Raw genomic sequence first — 23,510 nt, forward strand, 5'->3', positions numbered from 1 at the left:
GTCACGTGAGGCAGCAGTCCAGGAGAACTTTGGGGGGGAAAGGGAGGGAAAGTAACAAGGAAAGAGACGCCGGAGGACTTTGGCCTCACGTGCCACACAGCCAACCACTGCAAGTGAAAGTGCAGCAGCTAGAATCCTCCAAACCTTTCACCTCCTGAGGGGAAAGTTTCTCAGATATCCTGCTGGTCCAAGAGCCAGGATGCCCACCAACTTCACGGTGGTCCCGGTGGAGGACGCGGAGGCAGCATCAGGGAGTGGGAAGCCTGCCAGCCTGGGAAAGATCTTCGAGGAAGACCGACATGACGAGGACCCGGGACCTGACTCAGGTAAATGATACCGCGTCACTTCCTGTATGTACGACCGCCAGTGCTATTCTACATTTGTGTGTGAGGAAATAAATGTTTTCTGACGCTGTATCTTACTTATATATATGTCAAGTAGAACACACACAAACAAAGTCGTGACGTCATTGGACCAGCTGGAACTTGTAGAGCAGGAAGGCGTGTGTTGTGTTCTGTCATAAAAGTTGGTTCAGTTCGTCATGATCTCGGTCAATATACAACAAAAGTCAGACTCTGGTGACAGTTAAGAAACCTAAACGACATCAACGTCACAGTGTTCAACTGACCAGCAGTCAGATCAGGAAGTCCTGACAACTTACTTTTGTCTTCTCTTCGGTGGTTGTTATTGTCATGTGACAGCTCCACCTGGACCCCAGGACCAGGATCTTGAGAGCACAGTCTTTCTATTCTCAAGTGAGATGACATGTTTATAACCATTATGTTATAGATTAACACGTATATAGATATTTAGTCACATCCCTACAGGTATTTTCTGTAGTAAAAAAGACCAGGTCTTGTCTAAGAACAAGAAGCTGTTTAAAATGAAGACTTTGTTTTGTGATCATGTGTGTGACAGAGTGCTGATGTGACGGAACAAAATCTCGCTTGTCAGCACTTTATATTTCCATGCGTGTTGAGTGTCTGTACATCCCAGTAAAGGCAACACACTTGTTGTACTTCTTCAGGAAAATTATTTAACCCGTTTATAGTATAATGCGTATAAATGAACACTATATTTTGTCTAACATTGTTTTTATTTAATGGATATTTCATGTATTTGTAATATGAATGCAAAAGTGACTGTTTTAAATGAGACACTTTTAAACTTAGTTTTATAACCCCTGCTTAATCAGCTTATTGAGACTACCTTAATTAATTTATATAAATTATATCAAGGAGTGATTATTTCTTATAAATACTTGTATTAATTTATTTATACTTTCACATTTTAAATAAAACAATTCTTGGGCCCGTGGCCTATTTCCTGCTTAGATGATTGACCTGCTGCTTGTGAATTGTGATGAAATTGTTACATTGTTTTCTGTTTAATGCTACTTGAGCTCAAATGTTTACTTCCATAGGAGATGACAGCCCAATAGAATCTATTCCTTTCATACATACCGAATCTGATGGAGAACAGTATGATAGGATTAACATGGCTTTATTTGAGGTGAGATCATTTCAAACTTTTTAAGACCAAAAACGTTTTACGTTTTTGTTCATTGAAAATATCTGCCTTGCATCTGCAGGAGGAAATGGACAGTAATCCGATGGTCTCATCTCTTCTCAACAAACTGGCAAACTACACCAACCTGACCCAAGGAGTCATCGAGCATGAGGAGGCTGAGGATGAGGATGGGACACGGAGAGTCACTGTCGTGGTAAGAAGTTCCACCAAAGTAACTAACAATTATCTCTGCATTACGATTTGGATCTGGGCAATTCCTACAGAATGATGTTGTTAAAGCCTATTTATGAGTAAAGCAAACCTCAACTGAATGATTGGAGGACACTTTGTACCACCCATAAATCATTTATATGAACCGTGTACGATTCTTTTGTTTTGTTTTTTTAAATTTCCGAGTAATCAATACACTTCATAATCCCTGTTTGGCCGCTGTAGGTTTGTAGTGCATTGCGCAGTTATAACTGCAATGATTTTAAGAAGGTGCCCTACTATAGTTCAGTCGAAGTGTTGTTTCAAACCTTAAAACACTTTAAAATGTTAGGTTTAAATAAATGATACCTACACCAGTGTTTGTGTGGCTGCACGTTTACAACCTGCATACATTAACTATTGTTATATTTTCATTGCCGGTATTGTATAGATAAAATGCCAAATGATGTTAAATGATAAATAATACAAAAAATAACATTAACAGCAATAACAACCGGATTAATCAATGTGCTATAAAAAAGTGTCATTCAACTGCATCTTTGTTTGCTTCTACTTTTGTTATGCTTACACTGTTCACACTTCTCAGCCCCCAGTGGCTTGTGGTTACTGCTGCCACTTGCTCACTTGTTATTTTAGGAAGATTGAGCCTTGTGTTTGGCTGACTACTCATCCAGTGCTTAATACGATTGCAGTGAAGCTGCATTTTAAAGGGAAACTAATGTGTTTTGTTTTAAGTGTCTCTTAAATTTATCTTGGATCTCTTTTGTACTCATCAGTATGTGTCTGTTTGTACAAAACTCTCTTTGTTTTAAAAATATTGACATTTGCAAATGTGCTTAAGCCCCGCCCACTGAAAACAAACTGGAAATGTTGTCTTCTTCTGGAAAGTAAATCTTGTTTACCATAACCACGCCCACTCTGCTGTGATTGGTCAAGTTATTACAGCTGGCTGGAGGAGGATTGAAGACCATTATTATGTAATAAAGGACTCCGCTCTCGTAACCTCTTGTTTGCCGAGGCTTCAGATGAGGAAGAAATTTATTAAGTAATAAATTCAAAACATTGTAATCATGCGGCATCTTGGAGAGGAAGACTTCACCATTTTGTAACATGTAAGTCAGTAGAGTTGGGTTTTTACATTAGTTGCCATGTAAAATGGAAGCCCAAATCGCAATTAAAGTTAGATTTATTGTATGATGCTTGTGTAGAGTAAGACTAGTGGTTAGAAAGTTTCTACTGTGTGTTTTGACCAACCCTCTTGACAGTTTGAATGGCTTCCTTCAGTATTCCTGGTATTGTTGCACAGCATCCTTCCTGTAGTTCACTTCTTTGGACATATGTCCCCCTGTTATTGTTGTTGTTGCTGTTGTTTTTGCATGTTTTTGCCAGTATAGTAGACACAAGTTTTCACAAAAATGCATGTAAGTTGCCACTGGATCATTAAGTCATATAGTTTCCAGACAGTTTCGGTTCTGTGAAATCAGACCAGACTTACAGTTTGTAAATAAACACTGGAGTTATTATGAGGATAAACCAGGATTTTATAAATTCTCTTCCAGAAATCCTGGCTAAATAGAAATGTTTAAAATACACCCACGTAAGTGCTTGTGATAACTCAATAAGTGTTAGAATAAGAATGTTGAAACTATTTTTAATCATTTGTCTTTTGTGTTGAGGTGAACAAAACGATTTCCTGTTATCAGATGATTGCACAAGCACACTTCTGTGCTGTTTATTGATCCACTTGGTATCAACAGTCCATTTATTGTTAAGGTGGTAAGATTGCTAAGATGGATTTCATCCAAGAACACCTTGCTTATTTAGGTCTGTTAGAAATTACCAGTGTGAGTTTTGCTTAAGACACACCGTTATTAAATTTATAAGCAGAACTGTGTCAGTTAATAACTGGTTTAAAAGTAAGCGCCCTTGGATATGAAGATGGTTCTAAACAACTTCATATTGGGCAACTAATGTGAAACTCTCCTGACTTGCTCACATGTTTCAAATGTTGAAATCTTCCAAGATGCAGTAGGTCCCTCACCGTGATGATGCTCTGTTTCATGGTTATTACGACTGGATATGGTGTAAAAGTCATAAAATCTTCTCCTATATGAACATATCAACATGTATGTTCCTTACCATGCATGCATGCATGCAATATTCATATTAAATACAATATTAGTCAAACTGTATTTATCTCTACAACTGAAGGTAGATAAATAAATACTGGAGAGTAGAGAAGACGAGCATAGATAAGCATTGATGTCATCAATTTGATGTTATCACTAGAAGAACCGCCTCCACCGAAATAGCTGTGGTTTACTCAGAAGTACTGTTAATTAAGCATGAGCCCAAGAACATCACACTGAGCTGTGGAGGCGACAGAAGAAGGGAGCACTGAGAGAGGCGTAATGAAAAAAGCTAAAATGTGGGAGATTTGGAAATCCGCGTCAGGAACATTGCAGCACTCCGATGGGCGACCTTGTGAGAGCAGGGGAGCCAAGGCCTGTGATTCCATGACAAGGAAGGTATTAAGTGTGCATTCGTTTTTGGATCATGCATGGTAGTTGAATGCAAGTTATGGAAAAGAAGTGCTGCTTTTTCTGTGACCATTTATTTTAGTCCATGTTGTAAAAGTAAATGTTTTTTCTTTTTCTTCTTTTAGTTTTATAAGGATCTTATTTCAAGATGGTTAACATAACAACTATTAAAATTCAACTTCATATTCTTAGTAAGTATAGATTAAAAATATTGTATATTTTTTCATTTGATTAATTTATTTTTCTATATTTGAATGTCATGTTTATGTATAAATAATTGCAACATTACTAAAATAAGCTCTTTAAAAGCATTGTGTTCATATTGTTTTCAATTTTTTTTCTGTTTAAAAATGTGAACATGGTTATATATATGTATATGTGTATGTATGTATATATATATATATTTAGATTTTTTTTCTTTTCAATTTTTTATTACTAGTAGTAAGTGATTACGTGTTTTTACGTATTTGTCTGTGTTCGTCCTCCGTTGATCTGTTCCTAATGAATTAATGGGCTAATATTATTGGTTGAATTGAATAAAGATAAGAACATACTTAAATTCTAGGGTTTCCTTAAAATGTTTTTCTTTCCTTAGGTACGAGGGTGATATTTGGATACAACAATGAAAAACTGTTGTCAACCAAATATTTAATTGTCTTTTCTTTTCCCAGGTCCCTCAAATGGGAACGTTTATTGGAGTGTACCTGCCGTGCATGCAAAATATTCTGGGGGTGATCCTGTTCCTGCGTCTTACCTGGATTGTTGGTACGGCTGGAATCTTGGGATCATTCGCCATTGTGTCCATGTGCTGCATTTGTGTGAGTTGAATTTTTTTTTAACACAATAGTGGTTAAAAAAATATGCGTATACGAAAACATTACACACCTTTGTGGACTTGATCCGTCAATAAGATGCATCAGAAGAACCTTAATTAAATTTCCCATACTTCTGATGTCAATATAATTTTAAAATGTTGCACAAATGTGTCCCATCATAATGTTGATGTGTTCTATTAAGTTATTGACATTGCAAGATTATAGCAGTTTAAACTCATGAGATGGTTGGGTGTGAGAGCTTCTACTTGTCTTCTAAAAGTTATAATTAATGGTGTGATATCAATAGTAAGTTTTTGACCCGAGGGATACATGTATGCTAGCAGCAGAGTGGCGGTAAACTGTGTACAGTGTAAACATTGCTGCTGTACACTTGTGTCACAAAATAATAATCTTTGAATTCAATGGGATTTAAAACCTGAAACTGTTAATAATATTGCATAATAATACAATTAAAAGTTGAGTCCCTATCACTGCTTATGTTCACGTTAAAAGTAATTTATTAATAGATTCAAAGATCTTCATAACCCTGGAAAATTGCTACATTACTGTCAATTTTGCTGTGGACAATGCCATTCAAAGGGGTTTAACTATCTAGAATGGGTAAAAAATGTGTATCAATATCTGCTGACTTTGAAAATTAACCATAGTTGAACAAAAATAAGGTCTTATTTTGTCTTATCAAAGACAACTGAGTTAGAGAAGTTTGAATCATCTGAGTTGTGCTCTATTTCCAGTCTGATCAGTAAACAAGACTTTAAACTTTAAATTTAGAAAATCAGTAAAAATTAAGTAAAAAGCATCTGAGCATAACGAAACTGTCTTCCAACGGGAACAGAATATCTTTTATTGCCAGTGTTGTAAACCAAACATAAGAATTTTGTATGGTGGCATTACTATATAAAATTATGTAATAAGGTAATAAAGAAAATAAGCAATAGAAAAATCAAGATAGCCATTCTGCAGCACCTATATTACCACTTGCCATATTGTCATCTTTTGTGGGAAGTTTATTATGAAATATATTGTCTTTATAACCTCTTTCAAGTCATTAGGTGATTGTTCATTTGTTTGTTGTAAAATAACTGGAAAAGTGATGTATATATTTTTAAAACATTTCTAGGAAATGTTGATTGTGGGCCGAGGAACTCCGAAAGTCCTTTCTTGTTCACCTTCAACTGTGTTGTTTGAGTGAGTTCTGTAATGTTGCTGCCACCTGCTGTCCCAGTGAGCTCATCTGAGTATTTATTACATTTCAAATGCTAAAAATGTATCTAGTTTAATAGATAATATAGAAGTTGTAAAACAATATTGGGTAATATGACATAATGGGAAGAAATAAGTTACATGGTTCTATTCACTAATGCAACTTTTAAAGTGACCTTTAATTTTCTGATCAATAATTTAAATCTATTCTAGATAGAAAACAGTTTTATTATCAGTGGATTTATAGTGTTATTTATTATTATCAATCATGTGAAGTTTTAATTTTAAACTTATTTTTTTCAATATTTGTATTACACTAGCTCAAATACAATTCTTTTTTTTAAATCCTTCTAATTAGAAAATAACTTTTTAAAGGTGAATATGCTGCGTTATGGTTAATGTAGTAAATGTATTATTGTTTGGGTGAAATTCTGTTTTAAGCTCAAATACCGGAACACAGTAGAAATAAAAAAATGCACATGTATAAGTTTATTCAAATTGGTTCGTTTGAATTTATTCTGCCAAAAATTGTGTATTTCGTTTTTTCTTTATGCATTAGCAGTTTCAAGATGATGTGGTTTTTCATGAATCAATTTTATTTCTAAACGTAACAAAAAAAGACAGACTTTTAACAAATAACTTGTCAGTTGTATAGACAAATGCATGAAAAGTTGTTTCTGTAGTTTTCATTTGGTCACATGGTGCTTTAACGTCGTTTCCTCACTGTTTAGCTTGAATTTGTAAGTATTACATGATCAATAATAGTTCAATAGAAGTTGTCTTGTTATCCTGTATCATATTGTCAATCTTAATAAAAACAACGACGTTACTCAAGTTACGTGCGATATTAACAGTATGCTACATTAAGAGAAGTCTAAATGAGTGTTTGTGTGAATCTCAGTGTCGAACACACTTCCGAAAGGTCTTCTAAAACAAGCAGAAAATCTGATTCTTATTCACAACTGTTCTATGTGCGTCAGTAGATGCTGATGGTGAACAGAGAGTTGACTGTTGTGAAGATCTGAATTTAAACGCTTAGTTGTCATGTGATAAAATGAACTGCTCAGCAACTGCAAACTATACGCACCCTTGAAAACCAGTTTTTTATAGTAGGTGAATAAGATTGACAAGTCACAGTCATGCTACAAAATTAAGAGATCAAGTATATATTTATATATTTATTTACTTCATGTTCACAGTAATGCAAGGGTTGTTGGGAGAGCCTATTTGAATCCACACTAATGAACCTCAAATTTCACAAGTATTAAATAACATTATCAACAGCTATATTTGCCCATTAATCAGTGCTAGACATGTGTATATACAAGTGTAGATGTAAGAAAGACTTGATTCCTTACTCTTTAACAAAAGTCAGAATGTTTAATAAAAAGTGTTGGAAAAAAAATGATGCCTCTAGTCTATGACACTGTGTTCCGATGCGGAGAAGTCGTTGCTGGAAAATTCAAAAAATTAAGTCTACAAAATCTGTGAAGTTGCATGACATTAAATTAATTGATTCATCAGAATGGACTATAAACTATAGTCATATTTATCACTTTACTCTGAAACAAACACTCTTTTATCTTTGGCAAATTATTTAAGAAATGCTGAAACTTTCTAATATATTCTATTCTACTTCTATTTCATTTATATCAAATGAAAAGATTAAACATAAACATAAAGTACAAGATTTGTTTTTGAATATTTGCTCAACTCGACATATTCATATGGGAATTTAAACCATGATTTGGTTTGGTAATATGCTGAGAAATTTAAAAAAAATGTCAAGGTTATATGCTTTTTGTGTAAATATTGACCGTCTAATATCATTATTTTCACTAATAGACGTTACTGACGGCTATTTCCATGAGTGCCATTGCCACAAATGGAGTTGTCCCAGGTAAGTCTTCTTATTTTGACCATGAAGCAAACATGTGTTATATTTATATTCTCAAATACTTGTTTGACATAAAGAAAGAATTGATGTTAAAAAAAATCACCAGCCTTGAAGAAGCTTTACTTAAGTCTGGGGTTAGGTAAATCTTTTGAGCATGGTTTCATTCTTGGGGAAAATGTTAAATTTCCCAAGTTGAAGGTTTGCATGTGAAGTCGTGCATACAATATATTACACTTCAGAATTACATTTTAATTAAGAAAGAAGTGTTTAAACCAACAAGTTATGTAGTGATAATGCCTCATTAAGAATTGTCTTCTATTCAAAGGCCAGTAGATGGCACTCTTTGCTATGTATCTTTTGCTTTGTGCACCTTTTTAACAAACTGTCATTTTAAAGTCGAGCTCCATCTACTGAGCTTGGAAAATGACGACACTGTTTCATGAAGCGTCATTAATCATTCAGGCTGAACATGTTGACCACGTGCCTTAAATTTCAAGCAAGCAAAAGAAAATGTGCGTGGACAGGCTCTTGGCAAACTTGGCACTTAGGGTTATGGTTATGGTTAAAATATCCTTTGATTGTTTGGTTTTACAGTTGCATTTTCAAATTGTGCAATAGCTTGACAAATCTTAAAAGGGCAACTATTGTAAAAACCCAACACTCCTGACTCACTCGCATGTTTCAAATGTTGAAGTCCTCCTCCCCAAGATACAGTAAGTTCCTCATCATGACTATGCTTTGAAGTTATTACTTCAAAAATACTCCCCCGTCTGATATCTCGGTGAACGAGAGGTTACGAGTCCATTATAATGCAATAATGGGTTTCACTCCTTCTTCAGTCAGCTGTAATCACTCCCCACTTTGTTTATAAAACAAGTCCCTATGAGTAGGAGATTTCAGGGATTCATGACAAACCTTGATGATTGACCAATCGCATCAGAGTATGTGGGGTTATGGTAAATGAGATTCATCTCCAGAAAAGTGTTTTTACAGTGGTTGGAGCTTAAGCACATTTTCTAATGTAAATATTTAAATTAAAAGAGCATTTTCTACAAGCAGACACATACTGATGAGTACAGTAGAGGTCCAAGATCAATTTAAGTTTAAATCAACACATTAGTTGGCCGCAAAAGTATTCAAAATATCAATTTATCAAAATGTATGCATTTATTTCTTCACAGCTGGTGGTGCATATTACATGATCTCAAGATCACTGGGTCCAGAGTTTGGTGGAGCTGTGGGTCTCTGTTTCTACCTGGGGACAACATTTGCTGGATCCTTGTACATACTGGGAACCATTGAGATCCTTCTGGTGGGTTCTTTAACTTTAACACTATTGACAAGAGTGGAAAATATTCTCTTTATTATTTGTTTGTTTTCACAGATGTACATTATTCCCACTTCGAGGCTGTTTGAAGCTGAGGACAAAGAAGGTGAAGCTGCTGCAACTCTCAATAATGTCAGAGTGTATGGAACATGCTGTTTGCTGCTGATGGCATTGGTGGTGTTTGTTGGAGTCAAGTAAGTCTGTAAAAACCTATTTTTGCAAGAATAAGCGTGAAACGCAATCATTTTTTAAAAGTCTTTCATCTTTCTTGGTATTAAAGCATATGTAAGATTGAAAATATTGTTGATGGCTGACCTCAGAGTTGAAACAGTGCAACTGCAATGTCTCTGTTTCGCCTTTGCCCCCCAAAAATGATGTTCTGTCTTTGGTAGGGCTTTAATTTGGTTGGTTTCTTGTCCTCATAACCGAAAATTTGAAAAGCATGTATGTAATGTAGCTTCATCGTTCTCTATCGTGTCTAAAGATATTTGATGTTCTACAGATATGTCAACAAACTGTCACTGGTGTTTTTGGCCTGTGTTGTTCTCTCCATTATGGCCACCTATGCTGGAGTTATCAAAACTTTGATAGAACCCCCAGAGTTCACGTGAGTCCATCCCCTTTACAACCTCAGTTATGTTGAGAACCATGATATGTTGCTATTGGGTGTGTAATATATTGTTCTAACTGACGCACTCGTACTCTCCCTCCCTCTCTTCATGTGACTTCAAGCACTTAAGTAACTGAATAACAGCATGAAAAAACAAGTACATGCCCTGAAGGAAGGACTTGCCATTTTTTTTATTACCCTCCAAATTTCCTATTAATAAATCCAATATAACCTACAAATACATATTTATATATATATAGCCTACCAAGTTCAGTTTAAATTAGGCTTATATGTAAAAAATTAACATCTTGCTTGATTATAATAAAAGTTTTAAATTGATTTAGATTAGTTGTGAACTTCTGTTCTCTTGACAGGATTTTTTTGCAGTACTGTGCAACTTTAGTTACCAGTGTGATGAAATTTAAAGTGTGACATGCAGCACATTCTATCAAGTCACTGCTGTTGCCAGAGGATCACCACAGTGACTATTTCAATAAATAATCAATAACCAATTCATTAATTTATTACATGGTTTTTCAAAAGTAACAAATCAATGAGTTGTTTATAGAGAGCATGAGTGAGTCAAGAGTTGTAAAATCGTTGGCACATAGATGTAAATGTCTTTTTCTCTTTCCACAGTGTTTGTTTGCTGGGGAACCGATCTCTTGATAACGGAAATTTTGATAAATGTCTGAAGTCGGAGGATGTGGAAAACGTGACTTTGAAAACACAACTCTGGCACGAGTTCTGTGATAACACTACTTGTTCTGAGTATTTCAAGCAGAACAACTTGACTGAGATTCAGGCAATACCAGGACTCTTGAGTGGGGTTATTAAAGGTGAGAGAAGTTAAAACGGTTGAATGGATTTGGTTCTAAATTTTGCTTCTTTTCTAACAGAAAACCTGTGGGGTGACTACGGGCCAGCGGGAAGTTTTATTGAGAATACAAATCAACCGTCTGTACCAGTCCCTGTCACAGACAAAGACAAAAAGGGACCTTACGTCTTCAATGACATCACCACCTACTTCACTTTGCTGGTGGGAATTTACTTTCCCTCAGTCACAGGTAACTCAGTTAAAATGAAACTGATAAATTACTATCTATGATTTTGTATCACAGTAGATTAATTGAAAGATGACAGAGTGACATAAGCAACTGTGCAAAATGAGCTGGAAGAAAAAGGCAGAATGACTGACCAGTGTTTTCTTTACTCTGCACTAAAGTTTGTGTGATTCATTATTGACTAATAAATATAAATGTTAAGTCCACACTTTTTAAAGTATTTGCAGTGATTATATTATGTCTGTTTACAAGTTCAGTTAAAGTAACTAAATAAACCTCTGTTTATTTCAATGTATGCTTAATTTCCTCTATCTTAAAAATGGCTTTATAACTTTATCTTCATTCTCACAAAGAAATACATTTTACTGTATTAGAGAAAAAATCCGTGAAAGAGTATATTGAAAGACATAAGCGCATATTTAATCGCAATCTCATTATTTACGACAATAATTGCAATTCGATTATTTTTGTCAGCTCTAATCTGAGGAGCTGCATGGTTATGTTCGTTCTTACAATAACTAAACATAATTTTTCATTTAGATCTTTAGTGTGAGATGAGTTGGAGCAGAGTCATTCATTGTGAGTAAAGGAGATCAAGGGAGGTAGAGAGGAGAGTGCGGGAAGAGTGGAATGGGTGGAGATGAATGTCATTGGAGATTTGCGAGGTAGTAGGAGGGACTCAATGTAAAGTTCTATAACTAATGAGACCTGACAGATCGAGTTCCGATGCTCATGTTTTATATGGGAGTGATCAGGAAGAACAAAAAGGGAAATCACTAGATGTGGTTTCATGAGCGTTACATTTTATATATTTTTATTTTTATTGGGTATTGTTTTGATTGTTTAAGAGCTCTGTGAGCTTGGTCTAGAAAAGCGCTCTACAAATATTACTTACTTACTTACTAACTAAATGCGTAATTTAATGAAGCGCTTTCCCTCTCGGTCAATAATTCTGATTATCTTCAAAGCGCTAATGATGTTGTTGAATGTGAATGAAGAGGAAAGATTTGTAAGATTGGTCGAAGTGAAGGAGGCTGACATGTCAATAGTAACCCCTGATAAAATTTCACTAGTCCAGATTCTGTGCTAATACTAAATTACGTAAAATTACTTTTGAACTCTTAATAAGTTATTTTACCAGGTTATGAGGATCAACTAAGCACCCTTTTCTTTTTATGTTTCAGGAATAATGGCAGGCTCCAACAGGTCAGGTGACCTTAGAGATGCTCAGAGGTCCATACCTATCGGAACCATAATGGCCATTCTCACCACCTCTTTCTTCTGTATCCTTTTCACATGTTACTATTGCAGTAGAGCTTGTCTGAAACTGCACTGATAAAAAAAAAATGATTTATTTATTTAACATCTTGCACAGACATCTCTTGTGTGGTGCTTTTTGGAGCTTGCATTGAAGGTGTGGTCTTAAGAGACAAGTGAGTCTGAAAATATTTGATTTTGTTATCACACATGCTCAGTGGTGTCACTCGATTAAGGGTCAGCATTTATTTTATTAGATCATTTTAACTGCTCTCACAGTTTTGCCACGTCAAACCTCATGAAAATTATTTATAATTATACTTTGACAAGGAAAGAAAGCGAAAGAGTTTCAGCTTGGATCTTATCGTAAGGAAGTGTACTCTGTACCTTCACTAGTTTTCTCACCCGAATGAGCAACATCAGCTGAATGATTGAGCATGAGGATAAAGCAGTTTGATTGCATGTGAGCTAAACAATGCAGCATATAATACTTCTAAGTGTTCTGATACAAAATGCTGGTCTGGTTAGATAAGAAATATGAACTTAGTTCATCTTATTACAAGCACATTTTGCCCTCAGCAGCTTTTATCAATTGAAACTAAATGCGATTGTGTCGAATCAAAAGGGAATCTGTGCAGCATTTTGCATGGTGCTTGGATTCTCTAGATTCTATTAGAAAGTGTCAAGAAAGATGTCTTTGTTTTCTCCTTCTTCCCCATGAAAGCTGGTTCTACGAGGTGCAACATTTATTTTATTCAATCGCTCGTTGAGTTCTAATACTGGTTGATGGTTCAGGCATCTCAAATGACTGCAACCTGGTCATCATGTGAACCGGATGAAGAGATTAGTTTAACTCAGAAGACTTGTGATCTGCCCATTGTTGTTGGTAAAGGTGTGCTTAAGTCCCAAAGAAACAGTATCCTTTTTAACTTTGCAAAGAATAAATGATTCAGAACCAGTTAATTTGAACATTATCCTTTTATTTTAATAATATATAAACAATTATTCAAGCTAGCATTAAAAATGCAATTGTTCATGTCATTCTCTGGGGTAATAACTCACCTTTTGGTGCTAGGTTTGGAGACTCTGTGAAGAAGAACCCAGTGATTGGTATCCTGGCTTGGCCCTCGCCCTGGGTCATTGTCATCGGGTCATTCTTCTCCTGCTGTGGAGCAGGACTTCAGAGCCTTACTGGTGCTCCTCGACTGCTGCAGGCCATCGCACGGGACGGAATCATCCCATTTTTACAGGTCAGTCTCAAGTGTCTCCTCTAAAATGTAATCGGACAATGGCTTCAAATGGTAAAATAATATCTTGTTGTTTTTTAATTTTTTAATCCAACTTCTCTCTGAAATAGCTTCATCCTTTAATTAGATGTATTTATTTCTTACGTATTAAAAGCTACTATCAATGATCGTCATTTTATTTCGAACTGGTGATGTAGGTGTTTCAGGCTTGTCCATCTGGATAGAAGCTTCAGAGAGGGCTAAAGGCTAAAACAAAGGGTAGTAATAGGGCAAAATATTCAGGGGGTGGGGGTACCTACCTACTCCTACCTAACCTTTAGTACAACTATTCTTTCTACTCTGGTTTGGGAATGGATTGCTTTGTTCAGTAAATGAAGATTACATGATAATATTTTTGCTACATGTGACTCTCAATTGGTCTATACACTATTAAGATCAAGTAACATTATTCAATGCAGGCCTTCATTACGTCAAAGAATTAAAAAAGAAAAATCACATTAATTACTTTCATCATGAATCTATTCCATATAGATAGATTTTTTAATATTATTTATTATTAATATTAATTAAAATAATGCTTTGTTATCGTTCATCATTCCTCACGTCCCCTTTTGAATTTTTATTTTTTTATCATGGCCTTCATAAGCAACGTAAGTGATTTTGTTTTGATAAAGAGAAACATACTATGATATTATAAAGTGTTATTCAAGAATTTGTGTTTATAATATCATCAAGTTCAATTTTTTGTTCTCTCACGGTCAGGTTTTTGGTCATGGAAAGGCCAACGGTGAGCCGACATGGGCTCTGCTGCTGACCGTTGGAATCTGTGAGATTGGAATTCTGATCGCCTCATTGGACGACGTCGCCCCCATTCTGTCAATGTAAATAATTGTACCTACTCAGAAATAGAAAAAAAGGGTCTTGTTAATAAACCAATTTTTCCCCTCTCAGGTTCTTCCTTATGTGCTATCTGTTCGTCAACCTGGCCTGTGCTGTGCAAACTCTGCTGCGTACCCCTAACTGGAGACCTCGGTTCAAATTCTATCACTGGTATGCCTATGCTAAAAGTGACTTTTCAGAATTGTAATACTACTTTTATATCCTTAATAAACAGCTCTTCATGATGTTCTGTCTCTCCTGTAGGACCCTCTCTTTCTTAGGGATGAGCTTGTGTCTCTCTCTTATGTTTATTTCCTCTTGGTATTATGCCCTGGTCGCCATAGTGATTGCTGGATGTATCTACAAGTACATTGAGTACAGAGGGTGAGTTTACCACAAATAAAAATGTGAATGCTTCTGTAAGCAACTAGAATATTTAGGTACATGCTGTTATCTTTTTATTTCACTTTTTGTTTTATTTTGACAACCACAGCAATCCATATTTTTGTTAAAATACATGCTTGATTTAATACCATCATGTACTACTTTTCTGCATTTTTTCCTGCTTTTCCCGCTTTTTTTTTGTCTTTTATTTTCATCATCTGAATTTTCAACAATTTTCCCTCTAACTAGTCTGCTATGTCATTGTGTAATTAACAGCTTGTCAGTATTAGTTTAGATAACATCAAGGATCCAAGGAATTTTATTCTCATTCCATTCATTAGGAATGGGCCAGAATATGTATCGTAAAGGCTGTTGAAGATGGCGATAAAGTAATAGTAATGTATTAATATTCCCCCTTTGGTTGGTAGAATAAAAAAATACTAGTAATAAATCATTTCATTAGAGCCCGAGCATCAGTCTGACAGCCGAGATAGTCTATAATGAGAGAACAAATCTTTCATTTATATTCTCCACCACACCGTGTATAGAACTCTGTAGCCAGACTTGTATCCATTTAACGTTGCTCAGCATTGATTTTTCACTGGTGCGTTAACGAACCGAAGCAGACAGTAAATGATCTTTGTGCAGCTAGATCTGTGAGAACCAGCACTGAAAGCCCTCTTTTCAAAAACCTGTGGTGACACAGAAGAGTCCTGTTATTTCAATGTTTGCATGACTCTCAAGATAAAGGCACTAAAGCAAGTGACTCTGTAAAAACATTTTCTCACAGCATCGCTTTGAGTTTTTTAAGCAGCACATCAAACATTATCTTTGTTCTTACAGGGCAGTGAAGGAATGGGGAGACGGTATCAGAGGCCTGTCTTTGAACGCAGCTCGCTATGCTCTTATACGTCTAGAAGAAGCACCACCACATACCAAAAACTGGAGGTAACTTATGTTTGGCTTGAAGGCAAATTTCCAGAAAATATTATTCTAAAGATACTAGCATTATTCATTGAAATTTAATTTTCCGTTTGAATCATTCTGAAATCAATGGTCCTCATGTGTTTCCAGGCCTCAAGTGCTAGTCTTGTGCAAGCTGGACTCAGACCTGGCAGTGAGGCACCCTCGTCTTCTCTGCTTGACATCTCAACTCAAGGCTGGAAAAGGTCTGACCATCGTCTCATCAGTCTTGGAGGGAACATACATGACCCGTGGGAATGACGCCAAGGCGGGGGAGCAGGTGAGTCCAATATACAGTAGTTATCCATCTAAAAGATGCAGTGTTTAGCCTTTCACATTAAGATTCTTCTAGTTCATGCAGGACAAGTGGAAGAAAAATAAATGGAGTAAAGAAAAATCGTTTTGTTTTGTTGCCACTCGTACAAACCCTCACTTTTTATTTACCCGAAACAGTTGCTCCTTCTTGAGTTATAATTTATCAATTCCCTTTTTGCTCAATATGTTTTTTTTTCAAATGTTTTTGTTGTGTCACACAAATGTAAAATCATTTTTGGAATCTCAAATTACCGTTATTTCAGGACTATACCTCACACACACAATAAGTGAAAGCTATCATGTTAAAAAGAACAGTTCAGGCCAGCTGAGTTTATTACCTTTACGCTGCCGTTTCCCATGTCTGATCAATTACTCATTTGTGTGAAGCTTTACTGTTGAATTGGTCTTAAATAGTTTCCAACCAAAAGTCAATTATTCGTACATCTCACTTTGTTTTTAAATATCCCACAGAACTTGAAAGCAGCCATGGCTGAAGAGCGAACGAAGGGCTTCTGTCACGTGGTCGTTGCGTCCAACCTGAGAGATGGTTTCTCTCTGCTGATCCAGTCAGCAGGTCTGGGTGGAATGAAGCATAACACTGTGCTGATGGCCTGGCCCACTGGTTATAAACAGGCCCAAGACTCTTCAGCAAGGCAAAACTTCATAGGTGCGTGCATCTGTAACGTCTGCTCGCTGGAACCCTTTGTAACTTTACCTTTTTTCCCCTCACAGAGACGGTGAGAGAGACAACTGAAGCTAACCAAGCATTACTCGTCGCCAAGAACATTGACCACTTCCCCGGGAACCAGGACAGACTGGAGGAGGGAACCATTGATGTTTGGTGGATCGTACATGATGGCGGACTTCTCATGCTGCTGCCCTTTTTACTGAGTCAGCACAAGGTAAACCGTGTCCCGACTTTACTTAATCACAAGAACGAGACTCTTGGCTCTGAAGAAAAAATGTTCCAACAGGTCTGGAGGAAATGCAACATGAGAATCTTCACCGTTGCCCAGATGGACGATAACTCCATCAAGATGAAGAAAGACCTCCAGATGTTTCTTTACCACCTCCGTCTGGATGCAGTGGTGGAGGTGGTGGAGATGGTGAGAGCTTTGAACACTTTGCTGAATCTGATCGGAGTGAAATCTTAAGTGACGTGTGTTGACAGCACGACAGCGACATCTCGGCATTCACCTACGAGAGAACCCTCAAGATGGAGCAGAGAACTCAAATGCTCAAACAGATGCAGCTGTCACGGACAGAGCGGGAGAGAGAGGTACACCCTTAAATAATAACACAGCCATGACACCATGACAAGAATCTTAAACTGTCTCTCTGTGGCCGCCTGGTGGCTCGTTGATGACATTACACCCCTGACTGATCAGGTTCAGAGCATCACAGATGTGTCACATAGCTCCATAAGGAGGAAGAAGACATTGAGTGTTGAAAAGTATTCAACCAACTCACAGCAGAGTCACGATGATCAGGTAGTTGTGGGATCCAAACCATCATCCTGTGATCTCATCATTCCATGCAGCCTCTTTATGTTAACTTTCACCCATCCAATCATCCTGTTACCTCGCTTGTCGGCCACTAGAGGGAGATATATTTCTATGGCAGAAGAAAGCATTTTTACAAGAATACGTTATGTGATTCACACTGAATTTACACAAATGTGTTCTTAAGCTGTTGCTTGTCCAATGTGGTTTGTAAGGAAGACGTCATGTTTCTCAACACACAGGAGGATTTCTGTCAAACTAGCTATGTTTAAGATTTTGGGTCAACACAGCCAAGCAACTTTTTAATTAAAAAAAGCCCATTAAAGCCTTTTAATATATGTTTGAAACATGACCTTAAAATTATTGGGATCACCCGAAAACCCAGTGACCGTAAAATGTTTCATTATTCAAATACATGTTGAGGCATCATAATCCTGCTTGAACTCTTTATAAAGCATTCCCAAACTATCATTAACATTTTCACTCTGTCTATACTCTATCAATAACCCATGTTATTTTCATTAACATGAATGTATTAATGATTACGCACCCCTTAAAATATATTACATCTCCTCTGATCACAGCTTCCCTGTGTTACGTAGGTCAGTGAAGGTGTCATGGTTTTCAGCGCAACACAAGAACTGCATGTCTGTGTTTGGCTGTGGCCTACATCAGCCTGAGCATCAGTTACCAAAGTTCTAAAAACTAAAGACCATCTGGTTGCCTTGTCGGTCAGGACTATTAACACGTATTTAAAAATGCAGCACTGAATGTAAAACAAACAAACGAAAAGTGGAAAAGATGAACTGTGTTACGGCAAAGGACCGTTTTATATTATATACATGTGTGTCTATATATATACTATGCACATCTTGAAAATCATTTTTTGAATGTCCTGTGTGCCAATATTAATAATAATATATTTATTAGTATTTTATTACTGTAATTGATAACCTTTGTATTTTTTTTTGTTTACTTTTTTCAAAACAAAAGTTGAAAGGTCACTGTGTACACTGACCTTCTTCTCGGTATAATGTGAAATATTCTGACAATATTTTAATGTTTTCTCTAATGATTGGTTTCATTTTGAACTGTTATGACCTTCTAACTGTTATGCTCTTTAATACGTAACTTTGTCTGGACGATCTCCCAGAGAGTCTTTGAGTTTCATGTGACCAAAGAACTATTCTACATATCAGAGGGACAGAAACGTATGTTTTCATATGAAATAAGTTAGGTTAGGTTAGGAAGAACTTTATTGATCCCTCAGGAGGTCTGCTTCGGGTAATTGTTTTTTTCCAATTAGACACAGCAATACAGCAATTATTCATAAAAATAAAAATGAGAACAAGAACAAAGAGAAAGAACTGTAAGAGAAATACTGAGCGACTTATAACCTTTAACTTATAAACCCATAAATTGACAGAACATTGATTTTGTTTAGTAAACAAATACACATTTGGCAATAAGGAAACTGATGCTCCACGACATTGGAGTTGCATTTTTCTCACACTGGAGCTTTAATACCAGCAACCAACTTTATGCCCATTGACGTTGACCTGAAAGACAACAAAGACCTGATGGTCACAAGGTCACTCCATACCTGATGCATGCATCATTCTTCCGTTTATGATTTGCACATAAAACTGGACTTGTTGCATTCATAAATGTATATAAATACATATCGATTTATATATTCTAGGCTCAGCTGATCCACGACCGCAACACTGCGTCACATTCCATGAACGAAAAGGCATCGGGGGAAACACCCGAGCGAGTCCACATGACTTGGACCAAAGATAAGCTGGTAAATGAGAGGAACAAACAGAGGGAGAGCATGGCTGTCAAAGACATGTTCAACATGAAGCCGTAAGTGAACAAACATCTGTCAAATATCGCTAGATAAAAACGTAGAACTAAACTTGCACGATTTGTCTTCATTTTTCAGAGAGTGGGAGAATCTGTAAGTCTAAATTACCAAGACACGTAAATATGTTTGTGGATGATATACATGAAGCGTTTATACATTTTTCTTTCTTCTAGCAACCAGTCTAATGTGCGACGCATGCACACGGCAGTGAAGCTCAACGATGTCGTGGTCAAGAAATCCAAGAATTCCCAGCTGGTGTTGCTCAACATGCCAGGGCCACCAAAGAACAAAAAAGGAGACGAGAATTGTATCCTTGCTCTGTTCAGGCCAAGAAGTCAACCTTGTCTATCTATAAATGTGTTCAAACGTATTTTACATCTAGACAGTCGGCATGAACACAAGTGTTTTAAAACTTCCTTTACTCCAACTGATAAGATATGGAGTTTCTTGAAGTCCTGATGGAGGGACTGGACCGCGTCCTGTTGGTTCGTGGAGGAGGGCGAGAGGTGATCACCATCTACTCCTAGTGCAAGAACACGGAGCAAGGAAAATGCTTGGCAGAAAGTCGGCCTTAACTTCAGCCACACTGATGACGGGAAACAAAGTTATTGTGACGCCAACGAAGCTTTGAATCTACAGCCTCAGTTGAGGTGTCCATTATCTTCCTCAGACTCGTGAGGAGGTTGTCCTTGAAAGACGCTGCTTGCTGGAGTTGTGTGCAGGGATTTATCTTTATTTTAGGATTCAGCTTTTTATGAACGGATGATGATTGCATCTGTATCTGATGACTCGTCAGATTTGGCTGATGGGGAAAAGACTCCGAAAGAAGAACGAGGTTTCTTCGCCATGACTCTGTGTTGGTCACTTAACTGTTTTTATTGCAAATATCCTTTTTAAAGAGCATCTGAGGAACTTTTTGGTTTTATTTTTTTACATAAAAGCAAGTTTTGTCTCATGATCCACATTTTTTCTGATCGGCAGTTAAAATTGCGGTATCATTTTCTGTAAAGGTCTCGTGTATCATGAGCACATTCATAAGATATCATGTTTAGTGCTGTCAATGGATTAGAAGGTAGAGAGATTGGTTGATTATGATCTGTAAATCATTTTGGTCTTTAAGGGTTAGTCCATCCCAAACTTCACTCCTTTTCTACTCACCCTCATGTCGACTAAGGAATGGGATTATTTTAATTGAGTAATCTATTCATTTTTAGAGTTACAGGCAAAAATGTATTTTTTTAAATGTATTTGTCCCAATAGACACTTGAAAACATCCAAATACCTTCATACTTGTGTGTAATGTCCATAATATATTGAAGCCTTTGCGAGAGGAATTGTTCCAGGAAAAACTTGAACAAGTCTATATTTTAAGCTTGTTTGTAGCACATGCTTAAAAGTTAACATGCTACCCAGACAGGATACATTCTGGGTAAATCTCGCGAGTGATTTAAGCTTAGACAGTAGTCTGGAAGTAAATGGAGTGAATTTTGGGTGAACTATTACTGTAATATTCACCTAAATAAGTATTAGTCATTCTGCTGTTTGTGACTAAGTGTTGCCTGCAACCTCTAGTTTCCACCAGCAAAGGTGAATATTACTGTGTTCTCTTGTCTTAATCTATAAAAAATAAATGATAAAAACATCAGGTCTATATAAAGTGGTGTAAGTAAATCGATTGTAATACCATTCACCAGACCAATCAATGGTTAGTTCAGGGTGTGACTGACCATTGTTTTTGGTCACACAAAACAACAAGACAACTAAACCAATTAAAAAACTGTAAAATTGGGGATTAAAAATGAATATTGCAAAAAAAAACGAATTATTAAAATACAATAAATGTATTTATAAGGCTTTATAGAAGACGTTATTGTGGTTTATAATGGAAACGTGATCGATTGATAGATTATTCACGAGATCTTCATAGGAATGAATTTCCTAAACATTAAATCTAATGACAACTGATGATGAAACAATGAGGCTTCAGGAAACTCATTATTTTCCAAGCTCAGTAGATGGTGCTCTGTGCTTAAAAATGAGGAGATTTGATTGAAATAGTTGCTTAAAGCCAAAGATTATACAGCATATAGTGACATTTAGGTCTCTGAAAATCTTCATCTCTCTATCAGTAATGATGAGTGCTCATAAAGTGAAGATTATTTCGGGCTTCTATCAAAAACATTTTGGTTCCTCTTAAACTCCCCTGAATCTTTTACTTTTCTATTTAGGAAAATAGTTTTACATAATTAGTTTATACATATTTGTCATGTCAGCATAAAGACACATTGTTATGTTGGTGGCAAACTGACCAGAGAAACTCCACCACCCAACCTTCAGTATTCATACACATTTGCTGGTTCAAAGCCGTTGGCATTTTCCATCTAAGGCCCCGGTTAAGGGCGTGTGCTTTTCCACTAATGGCGAAAAAACGTCAGATCTTTATCAAATGTTTATTTTTACTATCCAAGCGTTTCTTTTCATTTGTTTAGCTGCCAGTGTCGAGATGAGTCGCGACACATTGAGTATGCTCGTGAGACACGGATGCAGTGGCCAAACGTGACACGCTAATGTTCACACATGTGAAACAAAGGGCAGGAAACGTCACAGCAGGAATGTTTTATACAAAGGAAGTGAGGGTGAAAGATTGTGGGTCTGAAATGATCTGCTGATTAGTCTCAACTCTGAGTCCCTCCCTGACCTACATATTAATGATGTTTTGGTTCCGCACGTCATTTTCAACCCGAAAAAAACCGATCTCAAACGCTGATAAAACTGGATGTGAAATGTTTCAGCAAACCTTTTGTTAATTTAACTGATGTTGTTCGTGTCTGGTTGTTGTTACCAAGGATATATTTTAAATAAATGTTTTTTTTATGTAACATCTTCCTTGTCCTTGTAAATGTGAACGTGTGGTGACCAGTTGGACTGCTATGCAACTCACCTGACTTATGTGAAGTAAAATAAAAGGGGGAGATAGATAAACTTTATAAATCCCTATGGAGATCTCCTTTGGGAAATTAGGTTAAAAGTAAAGTAGGTGTTCTTCAAAATGTGAGCAAACAGCACTTCATGTATCTTCTTTGGCTTTACTGCCATAATATAAGTAAGTCATATTTGTAGAGTGCTTTTCTAGACCAGGGTCACAAAGCGCTTAAACAATCAAAACAATACCCAATAAAATATATACTTAAAAGATCAAGATGACAACGAGAACAACACAGGAGTTCCAGAAAATCAAGGAAAAGCCTGAACAAATAAAAATGTTTTAAGATATTTCTTGAAGGAGTCCGTAGACTATCAAGCGCAAAGAGAGAGGAAGATCGTTCCAAAGCTTAGGAGAAACAGCCTGGAAATATTTCTCTCCTCTGGTCCTGAACCGTGTACGAGGAACCATCGGTAGATTCTGATCCACAGACCTCAGAGCCCGAGCTGGGGTGTAAGGCTGGATCAGATCAGTGCGTTCTTCTACTAGAGCGGGTCAGAATTGGTGTGCAGAGTTTTGTATCATCTACAAGCGAGACAGCTCCTTCTTGTTTAGACATGAAAATAAACTTTCGCAATAGTCCAGACGAAAAGATACAAATGCATGGATTATAAGCTCCAAATCATGCTGTTACAACATTTTCCTAAATTTTCCAAGCACTGTTTGGGAACATCACAGAGCCAACACAAGAGTTAACATCACATCTGTTGCATTACGAGGACATGACATTTTAGTTGTTTTGGGTTTTTCCCTTTTTTTTTTTCTTAAACGTTTCATGCATAAATTATGATAACCATGAACCGTTATCCCGTTACACATGAGGAAGAACAACTTTTTCAAGTAGTTGTTAAAATGTCTACTAGTGTGAACAATGTTCCACAACATACAATTTG

The 23,510-nt window shown here is 36.5% G+C and overlaps 1 protein-coding gene across 2 annotated transcripts; it reads left to right on the forward strand.

The window, feature by feature from the left end:
- The first annotated feature begins 53 nt into the window (after positions 1-53).
- Positions 54-22,507, forward strand: LOC148063210 (solute carrier family 12 member 7-like). 2 transcript variants are annotated; one of them, XM_087810259.1, is made up of 26 exons: positions 54-326; positions 1,424-1,512; positions 1,592-1,723; positions 4,952-5,098; positions 8,165-8,219; positions 9,398-9,528; positions 9,601-9,737; positions 10,046-10,150; positions 10,793-10,992; positions 11,053-11,220; positions 12,402-12,500; positions 12,593-12,650; positions 13,550-13,724; positions 14,484-14,602; positions 14,673-14,771; positions 14,865-14,984; positions 15,828-15,932; positions 16,059-16,227; positions 16,734-16,929; positions 16,995-17,164; positions 17,237-17,368; positions 17,434-17,541; positions 19,467-19,633; positions 19,713-19,727; positions 19,808-19,941; positions 20,070-22,507. In XM_087810259.1, exons 1-26 carry the CDS (start codon positions 200-202, stop codon positions 20,159-20,161), a joined length of 3,249 nt encoding a protein of 1,082 aa, XP_087666385.1. In that variant the 5' UTR covers positions 54-199; the 3' UTR covers positions 20,162-22,507. The 2 variants fall into 2 exon arrangements, with proteins under 2 accessions (XP_087666385.1, XP_087666386.1); XM_087810260.1 differs by lacking the exon at positions 54-326 and adding an exon at positions 718-755.
- Positions 22,508-23,510: the final 1,003 nt, after the last annotated feature.

Source organism: Callionymus lyra, chromosome 16, assembly GCF_982586985.1.
Source record: "Callionymus lyra chromosome 16, fCalLyr1.hap1.1, whole genome shotgun sequence".
Lineage (NCBI taxonomy): Eukaryota > Metazoa > Chordata > Actinopteri > Syngnathiformes > Callionymidae > Callionymus > Callionymus lyra.

Coding starts and splice junctions, on each gene's coding strand:
- LOC148063210 (XM_087810259.1), top strand. CDS start 200: ATGCCCACCAACTTCACGGTGGTCCCGGTGGAGGACGCGGAGGCAGCA. Junction 16,930..16,994: donor AGCAAGGCAAAACTTCATAG/GTGCGTGCATCT, acceptor TTCCCCTCACAG/AGACGGTGAGAGAGACAACT. Junction 17,369..17,433: donor TGGTGGAGGTGGTGGAGATG/GTGAGAGCTTTG, acceptor GTGTGTTGACAG/CACGACAGCGACATCTCGGC.